Source organism: Brassica rapa, chromosome A03 (genome assembly GCF_000309985.2).
Source record: "Brassica rapa cultivar Chiifu-401-42 chromosome A03, CAAS_Brap_v3.01, whole genome shotgun sequence".
Classification (NCBI taxonomy): Eukaryota; Viridiplantae; Streptophyta; class Magnoliopsida; order Brassicales; family Brassicaceae; genus Brassica; species Brassica rapa.
In genome coordinates, this window is record NC_024797.2 from 15,413,611 (window position 1) to 15,433,505 (window position 19,895).

Here is a 19,895-nt window from a genome sequence, read left to right on the forward strand (position 1 = left end):
ACTTTGTACCAATGATGTGGTAAAAAACTGTTGGTTATGTTACATAACTTATGTATGTATACGCATTCTCCCCGTTGCCTTTACGTTAGATAATGGGGTAACCTTCAAGGCCCATTATATTGAGATTTTGTTCGACAAGCTACAAAGCGCACGAGCCCCTCTCAAAATTAATCTATTTTCATTTTTTAAAATAAAACTATAAATATATGTATGTGGATTTCTTTGATAAAAAAAAAAAAATATGTATGTGGATTTCAAAATTTTCCCGATCTTAATTACTTTTCGTCACAGAAATATGTATTATTTCCCGCAATAATTTGTGTACTTTCCAATTATATTACATCTTCGATGTAAACCTGTAAAATAATTCGATTATTAGTAGAGGACTAATTTAATTTAATAAAAAATAGATTAACGAAAGTCCGAAACTTGCAAAATCTTCTATCTGCTGGATCGAGAAGAGTGTTTAAACTTTGGAGCTCTCTCTTTAAGTCTCTCGCATTCGATTCGAATCCCACCTTTGATTTTGTTCCCGTTAGCTGCCGAAGCTTGTCTCCGTCGGTGAGTTTTGCAATGGGGAAAGTTGCTTCTCTCTGGTAAGCACTCTACTTCCCTTAACCGGATTGGTTTACTCTCACCCAGTGTCGTCTGTTGCATTCTACTGCGCTCAATTGAACCCAATCGATAAGCTTTAGGGTTTCGCTTGTGGAACGGTGTGTTCAACTCTTAGTTTTTTTTTTTTTGGCAATTCATCATAATAGGGTCTGATGTTTTGTCATCTGTTAGGTGCCAAAGTAGAGAACTTTGTGTGAATTGAGCTGCTTTTTCCCTCGAGAAATGGTTCTACATGTTATGTTGGGTGAACTTGTAAGTTTGAATATGAGCAATGGAGTTGGGGAAGGTGGAAGAAGTCAGAGCAGAGAATCTCACGGCAAGAGAGAGCTTTTTCAAGGCAATGATTTCGCTTACGTCTTAGCGAGAATGGCTGTGGCTCAGATTTGCGAGAATGTAGAGGTTAATGTGTCTCAGAAGGGGGTTAGGTTTAGTGCTTTTCAAGAATCTGCTCTTGATACGCTAACCGGCGTAGCGGTTCAGTATATCCAGAGCATTGGGAAGTCTGCTCAGTTTTATGCTAACGTGGCCGGTAGAGTAGAGGGTAACTCTCTGGATATTGTTCAGGCATTAACGGATTTGGGATCTGGTTCTGGTGTTTCAGACGTTGAGTGTTGTCTTGGTGATTCTGGTATAGTCAAGGATGTTATTCGTTATACAGGAGAAGCGGAGGAGGTGCCGTTTGTTTATGCTCTTCCCCGTTTCCCGATTAATAAAGAGAAAAGAGGTGCTCCTAGTTTCTCTGAGGTTGGAGCAGAACCTCCATATGAACACATCCCTGTTTGGCTTCCTGCATTTCCCGAAACTAATGTAGGCACAATCGAAGGAAATGGGCCATCTTTACCGAGTATACAGCATTCTTTCAATGGTGGTGGGTTAGAAGTACTTAAATCTCCAAAGAGTGCTCGAAATTCAACACAAGGAGAAGAAGAAATGGAAGGTAATCCGTTTCTTGCCGCACCTCTTCGGTTTGTAGAGAATGAAGTGTCACCTGTGGTCCGCCTTCTGGAGCTTTCAAATGAAGTTGTTGGCATCAGTCACGTTTCTGATAAGCATACAAGCAACAACAACAGTCACATCCCAGTTCTTGAGGCATCTACTCCATGTGATGATATCAACAACAAGAACAAATTATCTGAATCAGAGGATGGAAAGAAGAAAGGTGGTGCAAGACCACAGCAAACTTTGTTGTGTTTCAAGATTGGGACTTTAAAGAGACCTTCGTGTTTGGCAATAAAGGGGAGCGTCCAGGGACGTCGGTGGTTTCAAGAAGGTGAAGTCAAGAGGGAGAAGAAGTCAGAAACCGAAGAAAATGGTGAAAGATTTGACTTGGCAAATCTCGGCCCAGATGTTGTTATATAGGTATTGTCAGATGCTTTTAGCATCCTGAGAATAAAAAGATGATTGCTTGGCCTTTAACTTAGTTTATTATGATTAACCAATTCATATGCTCTAGCACTTGTTATTTATTAATTAGACCTATATATATATGCTGGTTACACAAACAAGTAGGAAGAGAACAGGCAAAAGGGTTTTGTTGAAAACCCAGAAACCAAGGGTTCTCTTCCTCTGTAAGATTCATTCATTTACAATTCTAAGTGATACCAATAAAAATTAACAGAAGCAAACTTCATTAACCAAGTCTCTGAAAATCATCCTCTCAATATCTAACACTATCCCTGGGGTCTCACCTTCAAACGCCTTTAAGTTCATGCCGTGACATTGCAGGTCGTTCCATATGAGGTCCTCCTTGTCGTCCTCCAAGATACACTGTGAGTTGTTCTCTTGTAGCCTATCAATCTCCAAACACAGCGTCTTCAGAAGTTGCTCCCCTTTTGATATATTCTCCATTGTTGAAATTGGATTTGCAGTTAGCTGTGGTTTGGTACAGCCTTCTGCAGTGAACCGCTGAGCTAGAATTTCATTAACGGTATCGAAGATGAGTTTTCTCCTGATTATCTCTGTCGGATCTGTCTGATGTTGTCTTAATCCCATGCCCTTGTTCTGTTCCAGGATGAAGAAGAGTCCAGGGTTGATGGGGAGACGTGCTTTGTTTAGCTGAATGCTTATCATACTGTATTCAAGATCTCTTAGAAGCCCTGATGCCAACAATATCTCCGAGATGTACTTGTGGTCGCCGCTTGCATTTTCTTCAGAGAAGCATTTGAGGAGATCAGAGTCTTGCTGCGTTGGGTTCCGTTTATTCTCAGGCAATATTATCGATCTGCAGATGCTCACAGGCTTCTTTATCCACACAGGTTCTTCAGCACGTAGAGCATCGTCATCTGGTAAGATAACAAAGAAAAAAAATGAGAACATTACTCAAACCAACACCTTGTGAATCCATGTAGTTAATTGAAATTGATGAACTTGTAATTGCTACGATATATGAATTGGTCACTAATCAGTCTGAAGATTATTCTTTTGCAAGTTTCTCACCTTTAAAACTAAGAGATATCTTCCTCACAGGGGACGGTGAATCCTCTTCATCGAAGGCTGCATCAAGAACTGAAACAGGGCTCGGTTGTTCAACGGTAACTTTCAGAGGTTTAAGAGATGGTCTGTCTTGTTTGATTCCAAAGTCTGGACTCTGCGTTAGTTAACAGAAGAGATTCAGTTATATGATACTAATGAGAAGGGATTAGGGAAGATTTGTCAGAGAAACAGATCCGTTTTTGTACCCTTTGTTTTGGGGTGTGCAGCTCTGGGAAGTCACAGTTTCTCTCGGGTTGGCGTCTGCTTGTAACCTCGACGTCAACATTTGATCTCAAGCTTATGTTGCTGTCAGTTCTTAAACTTCTCAAGTCACTGCTTGCATGGCCTAATCGTTCATCAGGCTGCTGAAGAGTACTACGAGGTTTTATCCCCTGTTTCCTTCTCGGTGAGACTGACTCCATTTGCTGTCTACCGAGCTGCCTTTGGATCTTGCCTGGCTCTGATTTTGGAGTAGTGGGTGGGGACTGCCTCTCAAACCCGAGCTTTTTGGGCTGCCTTCTTGGGCTAACGCTTTGCTGTTGGCTCCTACCTGACTTGGTCATTGAGCTAGAATCCGCCACTAAAACTTGCCTCGACCTCAATGTTTTTGGGCTAGTGCTCTTGGTCGAATCTAGCTGGCCCTTGTAGAGGCCTGGCCTTGGGGTTAAATCCATCGCGTTCTGCTTCCCCGAGGTGACTTTTCGAATTTGTCTGGGGTTGCCAACGTTGACATTTGGTAAGGCAGCGTTCTGTGGCAGTGAAGGTTTGAAGTTCATGGCTGGACTTGTTGCAGCTGGAACTGGCTGCTGAGTTCTCTGCATCAGAGTTGTGTTATCTCTGCTTCCGTCCATCATCTGCTGCGTCTTCTCCATAGCCTCAAGTATTTGCTTAAGAGCTCTGAGATCTTTCCCCGCCTTTTTGAACTCCAACTGCGTAAGCCTCTTCTGAATTTCGCCATAAACCGTCAGTGCGGAGTCTCCTGCTTTCATTTGCTTCCATGGAGCTGGTTCCAATGGAAACTTAGAAGCAGCAGGTAGCTTCTTGATTGAGCCAACGCTTCTAGATCTCCCTAGAGATGTTGGTTCTACTCGGGACATTGGCCTTGGGGAGTCGCAAAACCGGTTCTCGTTTCTCTGCTCAGTATCAAAGTTGTCTGCAATGACTTCAAGTCCCATCAGTTTGGCCACCACGCTTGAATTTGATCTCCTGTGACTCATTGTTACCGGTTCCTCTGGTGGGCAACTTGATCTACTATCCAATGACAACCTCGGTGTCTCTTTCAACTTGGAGCCTGTCTTGTTTCTCATCTCCCTCTCATCATATGAAAAGCGAGGACTCTCCCTGAGCCTAGCAGCCATTCCTCTACCTTCATTCCACTCACTAGAACTCCGAGATGATGATCTCAATGATGCTTCTTTGAGAAGCATCATGCTAGCTCTAGCTGAATTTGGCTGCTGCTGATGCTGAGTGAACGCTGCTGTCGTTTCGTCACGTCTGGTTCTCACTTCTCTATTAATAGAGCCTTTCACAAGCTCCTTTATATCAAACGGCATCATCGGTCCAGCATTGAGCTGTTCTCTGGTCAGATTCTCACCAGGCTGATCGAATTGAGAAGTTGCGGTACTGATTTCTGCAGAAGAGAAGCTGGAGGAGCGTGGAGAAGAGGAAAACGAAGGCCGTGAAGAAGATTCAGAAGAGACTCTATGCTTATCCTTCACTGCAGACTTCTTCTTCTTCTTCTTGGTAATCCTCTCCTGCAATTCCCATTAAAGTGTCTGTTTTATTAGCTATTTTTTTCTCAGAGATGAAACAAAATAATAAAAGGGTTTAAGATTCTTACCGTTTCTTTATCACTTTCCATGTTAATTTCACTGACAAGATCTTTTCTTTCTCCTGCAAAATGAGCACCCTTGTTCTTAGCTATGAACCAGTAGTTTTTGGTTCCAAGTGAGACTACTCTGTTTCTTTGGTGGTCCTAAACATTAAACTGAGATTTAGTAAGAGAGAGAGAGAGAATTTAAGATACCTGAAGGCAAAGACTTTTCTACATGGCCGGAGACTGGTCTCGCCGGATAATGTTGCCGGTAAAACACTTGAAGGATCCCATTCATGCATCCAAACTGTTTATTTAGATTTGGATTCTCATCTGACAAGTTATACAGAAGTTTTGCAGACATATCTTCTTCTTCTCAAAAAGGATAACTAAATAAAAACGAAATTTCACAATCTTTCATATACACTCTGCTTTTGCAGTTACCAATTTCTTCTTCTTCTTAATCTGTTATAGATTTAACGGTTCTTTTTTCCTGTTTCAGGAGAAGAAGAAATGAAGAAAGTGACAAGAAGAAGCCAACATTAAGGACAACCTATAGCTTCTTGTGAAGTTATGACCAGACAACAGATTAGCTTCTTTCGTTTTTTGCTTTGGAGGCTACCTTGAAGAAGAAAGAAGGAAAGGGAAAAAGAAAGAGTTTCTATCGGTTATTCAGAAGAAAAAAGAGGTTTCTATCTTTAAAGGCACATACAACTGTCAAAGGGAGCTTTGAGCCTTTGAACCATATATAATGTAATGAATGTACATGTGTTCACATGTAAGTTTAGACATGTGAGAACTTTATTTCTTTAGTATATTATACCTACTAATCTTATATTCTTTTATTGTTTAAGAGCTCTGAAAAATTCTGCTTGGCACATGAAGAGGAATCTGGTTCATCTCTTAAGATGAAAGTTATGCACATGAGAGCATAAGGCTTATTACTTATTATACAAAAAAAAAAAATTAAATGATTTTGAAGTTCTAAAATTTTTGGTTATACTTTGGATATATTATATGCAATGTTATGTTCACTTTGTATGTTTGTTGATTCATCTTAATGTGCTGGTGTAAATTAGTTAGCCGATATTCAGCAGAAAACAAAAAGAGTTAGTTGATGCATAGTTTAATAATAATAATCCAATATTAGTTAAAATTCAATATTGTGAAAAACGTAGTTTAAAAAACTATCTCAGCAGACATTTAACACTTTTAATCAATTAGACTTTGATATTATTCACTATTATGTTATATATGTAGTTAACTATATTTTCAGAGCATGAAATTTCTGATATATCAGATAACATTTTATATTTTAATCACCAAATGCTATTTTGGTTTGATCTCTTAGTAAAAACAGTACGAAAGACATATAATTTTATGTATGAGTTATTATTAGCTGATTTTTCCTCCTTACACATCCATGTGAACAAAATAATGAAGGTGGGTCATTCTCAGTCTTGGTGGCCCTTTACATCTGCATGTGGAGTTTGTCAGAAACACACAGCATATTTTAAGAAATAAATCTATCTATCTAAAAGGATAAGAGAAATTATTATAATGGCAGCATAAAATCAAAATAAATTATTATGAGAGGAAGTGGATTGGTGAACTGGACGAAAGCTTGCATGGTCTGAGATTGGTGGGTCTTACAGGTAATTGTTCAACCATAGATTTTTGTCCTTATTTATTGTTTTTGCCGAGGAACAAAGATAATATTTACGGATTGAAAATAATTTATATGGAATACTATTGTTTTTTTGAATCTTAAATAATATTATTGTTGATGTAGAGATTTCAATAGTTACCGAGAGAGTGATGCGTAATAATGTATATGGACGTAAAACTGGTAGAGCAAAATGATGAATTGAACTAATGAATCGTAGGTATATGTAGTGAATGATGATCTATGTCAACTTTGAAAAAAAAGGGAAAAGATCTATGTTTTGTGGACATTCCACGAGTATTATCAACAGTTCATTGCTTTCTGGTTATTAACAAATCAGTTTGTTGCTTATGTTTTAAATTCATAGCATAAGATGATGTGAATTATTATATTGCAGGTTAAAGAATATGGCGTATAAAATGAGGTAGATAAGCATTATATATTAAAGTCGTCGTCTTTTAGTTTTTGTTTTCTTTGATTTGAGGGTTTATGTCCCTAGATGTTCTAATCACAGAACCATGTGGGCATATCACGTGCTTTGTTCCACAATGTGCTGTGAAGGTGGGGCTCGTGACATCTTAATCTATTTAATTTATTTTTTCTTTATTTTAAAAAGAAATTTCTTTAGCTCACATGAAAACAAATTTAATTGATTTGACACTGAAAGTACCAAGGAATATACTATTTATTCATGAGTATTAATTAGTTTTGGTTTCAAATATCGTAACAATCAATATCAATCGCGCTACTTCTTCTTCTTTTTCTTTTATTCTTTTGTTGTAAATTTCCAATATTTTTGTTTATAAACGTGTTTTCATGATATTTTAGTTTTTTTTGCCTAAGTAGCAGTTTTTGATTAACAACTGACTACAGCGTAAGATAACAACTTTTCAGTGTGTTACGAACGAGAGAACGTGGATACAAAGTTAAAGAGGAGCCACCAATTTTGGGAATAATCAATTTTGTTCCAAGTTGATATATATCTCCACTATATATGCATACATATGTATCGTGTACTGATGAGAGATTCTTCATTGATGTTAATATGTTAGGTTGTATAAAGTTTTTTTTTTTTTGGTTTGTGGGCTCAGCTCCACTTCTTGGGTTCGATCAATGCAGGGAGAAGAGAAAGAGTGATGATACTATGATTAACATGTGTATAAAGTTTCATCTATGCATTAAAACAACAACGCAAAAAGACAGTGTTGTCAGAATGTTGAATTGTTAACTAGTTTGGATAAATGAGATAATCAAGTAATTACCTAAGGAAGACTTATATGGCAAATATTATCATAAAATGAACGGTTTTCATCAGTCATATAACATACTTTATTTGCTAAGTAAGCTAGAGTATATGAAATACCAAACATGCTTCACTCCATAAGAAGAAATTATAATCTATAATTTCGTAATCGAAGAAAAATAAATGACATGCTTCACTCTCAATTTTTTTATAGGTAACATTTTAGAACTGTTAATATAGATTAAAATTATAAAAAGTATATTTATCTTTTATATACTTCCTCCCTCCATAAATTGTAATTTTGAATTTTTCACTTTATTTAAAAAATAGAATTACAATATAAAATAATGATATTCGAATTTTACATTAACAACACAAAACTGCTATTTTTACGAAATAAATAAAAATATCAAAACCACTAAATTCGTAAAATAAATAAAATTTTAAATAAAATATTATTTCCCATGTTTCAAATATTACAAATTTTAAAATTTCACACATATTAATTAAATATATTTTATTTTATTTATAAATGCATATTTTGTTATTATTTATTTTATAACTGTAAACTAATAAAAATTAGAAAAATACAATTAATATTTTTAAAGTTTATAATTAGACATTGTCAGTTGATAAGAATTTTTTACAAAAATATGCATCTCTGTGAGACTGATAAATATTAAATTATTAACTATATATCTAACTACAATTCAACAAATGATAAGATTATATACTACAAAATATAAAAATTCATATAACATAAAATGTTGACAAATAACTAATTTGCAGAAATTTTTTTTTATAAAAAGTCATTTATAAGAAACGAAAGAAATATTAATTATAGCAATTTATTGAAAATCAATTTAAAAGATCAGTGTATATCCTTTTACGTTAAGTTTCAAAGTTCAGTTCATTTAGTTCAATTATTGGCACATGATCCCACCCCATCATCACCCACCCAACTAACATTTGTTTAGTTTCAGCATTAATTTATGTAGGGTTTCTCTCCTTTAAATGTTCATGCATGAGTTAACTTTTTATCATATGGGAAAGGAATGAATAGTTCTTTTATCGCTTATCTACAATTATAATTGAAGTTCTTGAGAAATATTTATAAAGAACCTAACGAATCACAATTCTTTTTTTTTTTGTTGGGACAAACCTAACGAATCACAATTCTATGTGAATTTATTAGTACTTGTTTTTGGCTATGCCTTCATATTTGACGACATCATTTGGCGTATAGTCATCAATATATGAATATAATTATTTTTCGTAGTTAAATTTTTTAATAATGTACAAGTTTATATTTCCTATTAGTATTCGTATAAAACGGTGAAATATGTTTTTGAAACTATAGATCTCTTATCATTTAGATAGTCAAGATTCCTTTATTCATCATGATTATAGTATCTATTGTAATTCAATGTCACATGCGACGGATCTGAGATTACGGAAGACAAAATATAATTAAGAAGTTCCAGTATCAGTCCCTTTTTATGGTCATCGCTTATCGATCAGACTTAAACATGACGATGATATATCTTGGTTAACATTAAAAAACAAAAGTGTAAAATTTATTCAATAATTATTGTTAAAGCATTTTTTATGAAAAAGATGATCACTAACCTATTTTTTGGTAAATTAATTAGTACGACGTAATATCTGATTATCAAAGATCTGATTATCACTTTGATATTCCCCCCATGGCATCCATTACGTCGTACTTCGTAACTAAATCTTAGTATTCAAGATACATGTGTTTCAGTCGGTATCTGAACCATAAGCTAACTAAAGCTCACAAGTTCATGTACCTTGGACTTGGAGTTTGTTAGATTCTTTGCAGAAAATACATTTTGTTTAACACATGTGAAAAAGGGATTGGAACCTTAATAATATGAAAAAGAAAATGCACAATCACTTTTACATAATGGGCGTACAACTGCCAAAGGTGAGGCATGGAAACCATGCAAGTATCTTTCTCCGCCAAGAAAATGTTTATTTTCTATGTTAATATTCAAAATGAGCCCATTTCAACACTATTATTATTTTTTTATTATTAATTTGCTAGTATCTATAATGTTTGTTTTTTTCGTTTGATATAATCACTTGGTGCGACCCATGTTAAATAGCTCATTGTTACAAGTTACAAAAAAAACCTCCCTCTGGTTTTGTTCAAGACAACACTGAACATACGTCAGAACCAAAAAGAAAAACGATATGCTAAAGTTCTAAGAAACATTGGAATCATATCTTCCCCCTTATTCCATGAGATCATCTACTTTGGAATAATTTTAAGGTCATTCATGCAAGAAGATTTATGTGACGAAGCGCAAAATGAAAAGTAAAAGAGAGATTCAAAGCCATGATGCTTTTTTTCTTCTTATGTTCTCATACATGTCGTTATTGCCATATTCCAAAATCAAATAAAATCTTTAAAGAAGTTGACGAATGATGATGATGATGGTACATATATTCTGATGATGATCATCCTTGAAGTCATGGGTTCACACAACTGAAGTTCAGAAGAACCCCACTAGCCTACTAATAAGTAACAAGAGAGAGCTTTGATAAATAGATACATAATAGTCCACAAACCACCAGACTTTCAAAGCCTTTGATAAACAATAGAGGCTTCTTTAAACAAAAGCCCAAAACAAGGCCCATAAAGCCCATTATGGATTACTTTTTCTTTTCCACTGTCTCACTGTGCACATCCATTACTCCATCTGTTGCTTCTCTTCCTCCTAGATTTGCAGCCAATCATAGAAGAAGCCACTACGAACTACAAAAGAGGTAAAAGACCCAATCCTTTTTGATCTGTCTCATTATTACGCACATGTCTTTAATGTCTCAATTACAATACTATCTAGATCTCTCTTCTCATCTAAGTATCTGATCTGACTGAAACAAACTTGGAAACATATTCAAATCTTCAGATCTATCTCGATGGGTAAAGCTAGAGGAGTGAACAATGGTGTTAACCAAAGCTCTCTCGATTACCTCTTTGGTTCCGGCGAGTCTCCTTCCGCCGTTGCGGCAACAATGGGGACCACAACGACGACAACAACCACAACTACCACAGACGGAACCGGAGGGAGACCGGTGACGACCACGACGACCACGGTCACTGAGAATAAGAAGATACCTGCAGGTGTTAGAGGAAGTCCTAATAACTACTTCAGATCAGAAGGCCAAAACTGTGGCAACTTCCTCACGGTAAAGGAATAGACTTTGTTACATTTTTAGATTGAAACTTTTGATTTAGAAACTGATGAAAATGTGTGTTGTTTGATTGGTTTGGTTTGGATGATGATGAGAGCAGGAGAGGCCGTCTACTAAGGTTCATGCTGCTCCTGGTGGAGGATCTTCTCTTGGCTATCTCTTTGGTGGACCAAGTGCTTCTGCTGATTCTGCAAAGAAATGAAGTTTGCTTTGTTTGGCTTTTTCCGATTTGTAAATCATCAAAAAATGTGTGGCTATATCATCCCTCCATCAATTAAAAACATTGTGTGATTCATTGTGGTGGAGGGTAACGTTTGAGTTTGATCTGTTCTTGTGTGCTTGTAGACCATCTTAAAACGTTGTGTTTATTTTTCTAAGATTTTCAAGAAATAACAAACAAACAAAATAATCATAATGAAACAAAACAATGCTCAGCAAAAGGCATTGAATCATAGCATTTTCACCACACTCGAATCGGCGGAACACGGCGGCTCTAATGAGTGTGAACTAAATAAAAGCTCAATCCTGGCCGTTGGATTTTCTTATTGGTTAACTAACCGTCCCCGTTGCTAAAACCGTTAATTTTCGTGAACCCGATTCGGTTTCGGTTTAACTTAACCGGAAAAGATAAAATGTTAATTAGGGTTTCTCTTTTCTCTTTCTCTGCTCGGCTGGTGGGAAGAAGTTATAGTTTCGAGTTTTTGTTCATCAGCGCCGCCGAGAGAAGAGCTTCGAGCTAAGCTATGACGACGATTGTTCCCACCTCCGAAGAAGATCCGTTTCTCGCCGTCGTCCGATTCACTTCCCAGCTCGCCTGGGCTGATGCTGGTCCCGAGGTACCATTCTTAGCCTTTTCAATTTAAGATCTGATCGTTAACCGTTGGATGATAGGCTAGAGTAGTTTGTAATCGCTCATGATTCTGATGCATATGACAAATTCAAATTACTCTAATTGAGCTACTCTTCTAGGCTGCAGAGCCAGAGATCACCAGGCTATGTAGGGAGGCTGAGGAGTCTATTGTAGCAGGAAAGTGGTTGGAGTTAGCTTCGTTGATGGTTACTTCAGCTGAATTGGTTTCTTCCAAGATCTCTGAGAAAGGTTTGTGTGTTCTCTATTATAGCAATATGATAATGTTCATCATCATCATCTCATCATTAGGTGTTGTTTTGTATCTTTTGATTCAGATCTTGAGTGCACCTACACCATCATTTGCAGCCTTGTCAAGAATGCGAATAGCGCTGAGGATGTTCTTGAAATGGTGAAAGCTATCTCTTCTAAGGTTGTTCAGCAACCGAGTGACAAAGCTTCACTTCGTTTGAAGATGTATGATTCTTAATATGTTAACATGTTTTACTTGTGAATTACATATGTCTTACTGTTTTGGTTATTTGTCTTTTGTTTAGCCTCTTCAATCTCTATAACCTTGTGGACCACCCGTACGCTCGTTTCCAAGTGTACATGAAAGCTCTAACACTAGCTGTTGAAGGGAAGGTAGCTGAGTACATAGTTCCTTCTTTTGAGAAGATTGATAGCTTCTTGAAAGAGTGGAGCATCGACACTAAAGATCAGAGGCAGCTCTTCCTTGCTATTGCTAACGTTCTGAGAGAGAACAAAAGGTACTGTAACATAACCTTCTCGGCCTGGTTTTTCTTTTAGGTTATAACAATATAGCCTCGTGATTTTGTCTGTCAATGTTCCAGCTTGGTGAAAGAATCCCTCAAGTTCTTGACGAAGTATCTAGCGACTTTCTCTAATGAGGATACTCTTGATGAAGCTAAGGAGGAGGCTGTGCGTGCAGTTATTGAGTTTGTCAAGGCTTCCAGCATCTTCCAGGTATCCCTAAAAGCATGATTTTAGGGGGATGTGTAAGATCATCATCATAATTTGTCAAGGCTCCTCGTATATTTCATCAATGATTCTTTGTAATTGCAGTGTGATTTGTTGGACTTGCCAGCCGTAGCACAGTTAGAGAAGGATGCTAAGTATGCACCTGTTTACCAGCTACTTAAGATTTTTCTTACTCAGAGGCTGGATGCTTACATGGAATTCCAAGCTGCAAATGCAGAGTGTCTGCAAACCCATGGTACTAAATTGTAAATCAGTTTACTGCTTTTTCGTAAATACAATGTCCTGAAGAATCCTTCATTTCTATATATGGTGTTTCTTAGGACTTGTCGATGAAGAATGTGTAACGAAGATGAGATTGTTGTCACTGGTGGACTTAGCTTCAGATGAATCTGGCAAAATACCTTACACCTCAATTAAAGACACTCTACAGGTAGTTAACTCAGGAACTCTGAAATATTGGTTATGTTTTTCAGTTGCTTACTGTTTACTGTGTGTTCAGGTGAAGGAAGAGGAGGTTGAACTATGGATCGTTAAGGCAATCACTGCTAAGCTGATAGATTGTAAGATGGATCAGATGAACCAAGTTGTCATTGTCAGGCAAGTTGCATCAGTTGAAACTCTTTTACTTAAAAGATAAGTCTATGTATGCATATTCATTGTTTGATGGATGTTTCATATCTTTCAGCCGATGTTCCGAGCGTGAGTTCGGGTCAAAGCAATGGCAGTCACTTCGAACGAAGCTCGCGACATGGCGGGTAAATACAAAAACTTCACATCATCTTCATACAAAACATCTCTTGAACCTAATTTTTTTGTTTGTTCTGGTTATGTGCTAGGATAACATTGGAAACGTCATAAGCACAATCGAATCGAACAAGGTAAGCGAGGAAGGTTCTCAGGCATCATCAGCATCTGCTGCAACAATTCAAGGATTGGGTGTCCGTTGAAAAGCTATCAAGATTCATCTCTCAAATTCATAACCAACGTTAAAGATCTCGTCTCCTTAAAAGCTTTCCTCTCTGTTTACTTGCTTGCTGAGTTTTTCAATCTTTGAATCTTTTTTTGTCCCTGAACGATGCGGAGACTTTTGATATACATTATTTTTGGCTTAATAACGTTTCTTGCTTTGAGAATACGTATTATTTCCCTACCTTAAGGTTAAACTGGGAGCATACTAGTGATAACTTCCTAATCATGAAGCAGACGAATATACAGCAAAACGTTAACAACTGAATCTAGTGAGCATGCTTAGATCACAAATAGTGTTTTACAAGTTCCGTCATTGGAGACCACTAGTGGCTACAATCTTTGTGATGGGTTTTCAGTAGACCAATCCATTAGCTCAAAAACTGCATAAGACCATGGACCTTTCTGAAAGCGATAATGGCATATTTTCAGAATGGGCCTGCCTATAAGTTTAAAGCCCATGCATTATATCAGTAACATTTTTGATATTTTGTTTGTTTATTTGTTGTTGTTACAAAATTGTTACAAAATAAATGTCATTTAGAATTCTAATACAGAATTTATTTGACTTTGTTTTCTATTTTATTATTTTATTGGTTGAAATATAGTTATGTGTAAATGTAATAATGTTTTTATTCAAAATTATAAAATTAAATATTTTTTAATATATACACAAATCTAAAACGATATTTAGAATGAAATCAAAGAGACTTTAATGCATGTTTAAATCGAATGGTATGCGTTTTCTTTTTTGTCTTCTTATTCTTCCAGTTGGATGTTCCAGCTTTTTATATGCGTAATAAATTAATAATTATACTTTCTTGTTCATGTAAATATTAAACGGATTTAAAACAAGATTTTTCAGGATGCATGCAATGATCATATGCAACGTGCATCAATCGAGCAGCCCACGACGTATATATCGAATTTCCAATGATCTAATGGTTCTTTAGATCGTAAACAAGAAAATAATTATACCTATTCATAATATTGTAGTCCGTTAAAGGCTATGGAGTTCTACAAGATAATATAAAGAATTAGTGGACAGTTATTATCCGTGTATAGTATACCAACTTGGCTAAACCCTCAAAAGAATGTCAAACTTAAAAGATAATTTAAGGTATGTAGCTTTCCACATGCAAATGTTCCTTCGTTTCATCGTAAAGTAATTAATTAATCTTTTCTTATGAAGAAGCAAGCCTATATTTGCATGCTAAATTGCTAATTGACACCTTTATTGATGTTACACTCCGGTCAAAAGTATTAACTATTGTTCGGTTTTGTATCCACCATCTTTTAATTCGCTCGCACACACGACTGTTTCTGTTTGTTAAAAACGCACACACAATAGTGGATGCATTTGTGTTAATGTAACTAAATCAAACAAGAAAAGTTATAAACCAAAATTAATCGAAAGCTAAAATATCTCTACTACAGTGTTAGCTAAACGGCGAAACCTAGTATATATTTTCAACTTTCCAATTACTCGAAACTAATAAACTGATATAGGTACAAAAGACATTAATGATGACAAACACTCAAAATAACACTAGTTTAACTTAAACCAAAACAAATGTGCTTATCGCAAGTATAACAAAATTAAATTAAATCATCAAATCTATCAATATTGTTTTTTTTTTGCCAAAATATTTAGTGTTTATCATTGTAATTTATAAATTAATTTGAGTTTGAATATTTGTAATTTGAATCAGAATAATCTATTCTCAAACGTTGAAATCTTAAAAATAACAGATAAATCTAAAGTTTTGTATATACTAAATTATCAACTGATAATTAATACTCCAAATTTTGAATAATAAGCATATTCCTGTCAAGTATCTGTTAAAAAGATTCACATTTAATTTTCTGGAGATTAATACCTTAGATATATTCTCTACTATAGATGATATTCTGATAACATTCGGTAATTAATTAATTAATTAAAGAATGAGATATTTCTAAACCAATAAAGACAAATACCATAGAAAACGGACATCAATAGACAAAATAGAAAAGACTTTTGACATTGAACGAGTCTTCATCAACCACGTGTCAACTCTCACACAAATACCTCGCACGTGCCGGATCTGTTATAAAAATCAAAGCGAAGCTCTTCTCCTCGAGCCCATCTCAGTTTTCAAACCTCTCTCTCTTTCTCTTTCTCCTTCTCCAACTCTCAATCATGGTTGAACCGGCGAATACCGTTGGAATCCCACTGAACCACGCCGCGCTGCTGAAGGATGAGCTCGACATCGTGATCCCGACGATCCGCAACCTCGATTTCCTCGAGATGTGGAGGCCTTTTCTCCAGCCTTACCATCTCATCATCGTCCAAGACGGAGATCCTTCCAAGACCATTGCTGTCCCCGAAGGGTTCGATTACGAGCTCTACAACAGGAACGACATTAACCGTATCCTCGGTCCGAAAGCTTCGTGCATCTCCTTCAAGGACTCTGCTTGTCGCTGCTTCGGTTACATGGTCTCTAAGAAGAAGTACATCTTCACCATTGACGACGATTGCTTTGTAAGTTTCCCACAATTCTCAAAGTTTGCTCCTTTTTTTTTCGCTCTGTTTATTTTTTGTCTGAATCTATTTAGATCTGCTTTTATGTTGTGTTTTTGTGTCTTTGCGAGATCTTGTTACAGTGTCGGTTGGTTTAAAAGATCTCAAACTGTCGACATAACACTGTTTTGACCTAGATCTATGTACTCATTGTTCTCGATCTGCTATTTTTATTCAGAGTTGCGATTGTTTAGTTTGTGAGCGTTGATTGTAATAGTTCATGATCTCTTTTGTTTAGGTAATTTTAGTGATGACATTGTTGTTCGGACCAATCTGTCTAAGATTCCTGCATGTCATTGTCCGAAAAGTCCAAACTTTTAGTTCCCCTGTTTTAAGGAATTGTGGGGGCTTGTCCAAGGATTTGAATTTGATTGTCATGATCTCTCATGTTTAGGTAGTTTTTAGTGGTGATGACATTGTTGTCTGGACCAATCTATCTAATGTCATAACAGTTAGCTTCTCGAGATTCTTGCATGTCATTGTCTGTCACACGTTTTTTTTAATTACAAAGGCAAAGAAAAATCCAAACTTTTAATTCCTCTGTTTAAGGATTTGTGAGGGGGGCTTGTCCAAGAATTTGAGTGTGCAGTTACGTCATGATTGTAGCATGGATGTTACTTTCACGATGTGTTGGTTTGATCACGTGTAACGTGTTGTTATTCATGTTTTTTATTTTATTTCTGGCTTGAGATAGATTTGAATAATATTTTCTTAATTTTTTTTTTTTTGTTATGTGTTGTAGGTTGCTAAGGATCCATCTGGAAAAGCTGTGAACGCACTTGAGCAACACATCAAGAACCTTCTCTGCCCATCGTCCCCACTTTTCTTCAACACCTTGTACGACCCATACCGTGAAGGTGCTGACTTCGTCCGTGGATACCCTTTCAGTCTCCGTGAGGGTGTTTCCACTGCTGTGTCTCACGGTCTCTGGCTCAACATCCCTGATTACGATGCTCCAACCCAACTCGTTAAGCCTAAGGAAAGGAACACAAGGTAGTTATTTAACATCTTTTCTTTTCTACATTTTTTTTTATATATTTTAATTAGTTAACAATATGCTTAAATGGGATTATTGTGAAGGTATGTGGATGCTGTCATGACCATCCCAAAGGGAACACTTTTCCCAATGTGTGGAATGAACTTGGCCTTTGACCGTGAGCTCATTGGTCCGGCTATGTACTTTGGTCTCATGGGTGATGGTCAGCCTATTGGTCGTTACGACGATATGTGGGCTGGATGGTGTGTCAAGGTACTTTACTTTCCCATTCTCCTAAATAGTTTTGGACTATGTATGAATACTTACTTGTCTCTTATGGGGCTTTCTGTAGGTGATCTGTGACCATTTGGGATTGGGAGTGAAGACGGGTCTGCCATACATCTACCACAGCAAGGCGAGCAACCCATTTGTGAACCTGAAGAAGGAGTACAAGGGAATTTTCTGGCAGGAGGATATCATTCCTTTCTTCCAGAGTGCAAAGCTCTCCAAAGAAGCTGTGACGGTTCAACAATGCTACATTGAGCTGTCCAAGATGGTGAAGGAGAAGCTTAGCGCTATTGATCCTTACTTTGACAAGCTTGCTGATGCTATGGTCACCTGGATTGAAGCTTGGGATGAGCTTAACCCGGCCACTAAAGCTTGAGCAGTTTAAACACCACCACTGCAGTTTTGGTTATTAGCTTAACCTATCATCTATCTTCCTTCCTTCCTTCCCCGTTTTGTTCTTTTTTTTCTCGTTTCCTGGCGATTATTCAGTTGGTTTTTAAGTCGCCGGAGTTTATTTAAATAGTGATGGTGTAGTTCTATTTAAGATGGAGACAGTCCATACTCTGAGCTTTTTGTGTTTTGTTTCAATAATAAAATCATCTTTGATGCTATATAGTCTTTGTTATCTTTGCTTCCTGGTTTGTTGACATGTTAGTTTGGTAGCCAAACAAAGCCTTAAATGATGTTTGACTGAGTTGAGCCCACTTGTAAAAGAGATGATGAACAAGGTAACCATTTCGTGTCAGCAAATGATTTTTTTTTGGGCCTACGTCGCTTGAGTTGTTCAAAATGTGAAATTCTTCTAGTGGGGTTGGGCTTCTAGTTGTCCATGTGATTAGTGAAATTGAAAGATCTAGTCTTGGAATTACTGGTCTGTTAATAAAAAAGATTACTGGTCTACTCTTCAGTCATGCTGCCAACTTTTATTATAGCCAAGATTTAATGATTTTGTCCAATGAATAAAAGCTCAAGACCACTAGAACATTTTTTACTTTATTACCATTTTCTTCTTTTCATGTTACTCATCAGTCTGAAATGGTTTATTAGATATTAACACCCTATGAATATATGCAGATCATAATCGTACTAACACCCTATGTAAGTTAATGTAAGTTCTTTAAATGCTTACTAGATATTAACCCGCACATCCGTGCGGATATATTTATATTTTTAAATTAACTTTTAAAATATTAGTATGTTATAAGGAAATATATTTAATATCAATTTTAGTTTTATAATTTTTATTTTAAAATTTTTTATATGTTGAAATTTGTTTGATGATATTGTACCAATCATTTATTTTGTTTTATCTAAAAATTTAATTTGATAATTTAAAAAGAATTAGGCTATACTATTTAATTTCAAATTAGTTACTGAAATATATAAAATATAATCTATATTAAATATGATAAACAGTCAAATGATAATTACCTAATGACAATATATTTATCTTTTCTTAGAAATGTTATTGTTTAGATGTATATTTTTTTGTTAAGAAAATATTATATATAAGTAATTTTAGGATGTTTAATTAAATTTCTAATGAATGGTTTAACATAGACTTGTGTATGGTAGATAAAAAATAAGACTCTATTTTAATAGAGTAGATATCGTGTTTATGTAAGTTTGTTTCTTGGTGTAAAATGTTTATGTAAGTTCTTTAAATGTTTGTCAGGTTTCAGGTTTGTTTATTCGTATTGCTTCAGTTGAATATGCAAGAAGAAAAGGTTGTAAGTACTGAGTTGGCATGCAGTGTTTTATGTTATTTTGGAGGGCCGTTTCAAATTAATTTTAAGCCATGTTCAAAAAAAAATATTAATCGTACATTTTATTATGTAATTTTAAAATTTAATAACTTTGTCTGATTTTTTAAATTAAAAGTTCTAAATTTAGCATAATATTTAAAAATTTTAAGTTTCTTACCATAATTTATTTATATATTTTGAAAAATCCTTAAATTTCTTTTTTATATATTTCGGGACCATGTTCGACCGCTCCACTTACGCGTGCTGTGTGTTGTTAGAATATCTTGAATAGTGATGACATGAACGCGTAAGAGATACTAAAGCTAGTTTAACTACTGCTTTCTGGAAATTAAACCTTAGAGCCAAAAAAATCTTATTTTCAAGTGGCATCCACACCCACAACAAAGCCACAAGGATTGAATCGGAGGACCCGCCCTCGTGTCTCAAAAAGAATATATCAAATTCGACGTAAGT

The 19,895-nt window shown here is 35.8% G+C and overlaps 5 protein-coding genes across 6 annotated transcripts; 4 read left to right on the plus strand and 1 right to left on the minus strand.

Annotated features, from left to right (window-relative positions):
- The first annotated feature begins 226 nt into the window (after positions 1-226).
- LOC103858944 lies at positions 227-2,031 on the plus strand. Of its 2 annotated transcripts, none has more exons than XM_009136403.3 (2): positions 227-713; positions 787-2,031. In XM_009136403.3, exon 2 carries the CDS (start codon positions 838-840, stop codon positions 1,972-1,974), a length of 1,137 nt encoding a protein of 378 aa, XP_009134651.1. In that variant the 5' UTR covers positions 227-713; positions 787-837; the 3' UTR covers positions 1,975-2,031. The 2 variants fall into 2 exon arrangements, with proteins under 2 accessions (XP_009134651.1, XP_009134652.1); XM_009136404.3 differs by having other exon boundaries at positions 230-596.
- A 29-nt stretch (positions 2,032-2,060) lies between these two features.
- LOC103858943 (protein LONGIFOLIA 2) lies at positions 2,061-5,763 on the minus strand. Its single transcript, XM_009136402.3, has 5 exons — positions 5,114-5,763; positions 4,928-4,980; positions 3,294-4,841; positions 3,052-3,202; positions 2,061-2,897 (listed from the first exon to the last, which is right to left on the minus strand). The coding sequence occupies exons 1-5, from the start codon at positions 5,262-5,264 to the stop codon at positions 2,227-2,229; spliced, it is 2,574 nt and encodes an 857-aa protein (XP_009134650.1). The 5' UTR covers positions 5,265-5,763; the 3' UTR covers positions 2,061-2,226.
- A 4,589-nt stretch (positions 5,764-10,352) lies between these two features.
- LOC103858946 (protein SPIRAL1-like 3) lies at positions 10,353-11,443 on the plus strand. The gene is made up of 3 exons (XM_009136405.3): positions 10,353-10,605; positions 10,749-11,028; positions 11,135-11,443. The coding sequence occupies exons 1-3, from the start codon at positions 10,487-10,489 to the stop codon at positions 11,234-11,236; spliced, it is 501 nt and encodes a 166-aa protein (XP_009134653.2). The 5' UTR covers positions 10,353-10,486; the 3' UTR covers positions 11,237-11,443.
- A 192-nt stretch (positions 11,444-11,635) lies between these two features.
- Positions 11,636-14,022, plus strand: LOC103858947 (eukaryotic translation initiation factor 3 subunit M). Its single transcript, XM_009136406.3, has 10 exons — positions 11,636-11,870; positions 12,004-12,133; positions 12,220-12,358; positions 12,439-12,651; positions 12,736-12,868; positions 12,968-13,118; positions 13,204-13,313; positions 13,383-13,480; positions 13,569-13,638; positions 13,720-14,022. Exons 1-10 carry the CDS (start codon positions 11,778-11,780, stop codon positions 13,828-13,830), a joined length of 1,248 nt encoding a protein of 415 aa, XP_009134654.1. The 5' UTR covers positions 11,636-11,777; the 3' UTR covers positions 13,831-14,022.
- Positions 14,023-15,961: 1,939 nt separating this feature from the next.
- On the plus strand, positions 15,962-18,287 carry LOC103858948 (UDP-arabinopyranose mutase 1). The gene is made up of 4 exons (XM_009136408.3): positions 15,962-16,373; positions 17,155-17,405; positions 17,493-17,661; positions 17,741-18,287. Exons 1-4 carry the CDS (start codon positions 16,032-16,034, stop codon positions 18,050-18,052), a joined length of 1,074 nt encoding a protein of 357 aa, XP_009134656.1. The 5' UTR covers positions 15,962-16,031; the 3' UTR covers positions 18,053-18,287.
- The last annotated feature ends 1,608 nt before the right edge of the window (positions 18,288-19,895 follow it).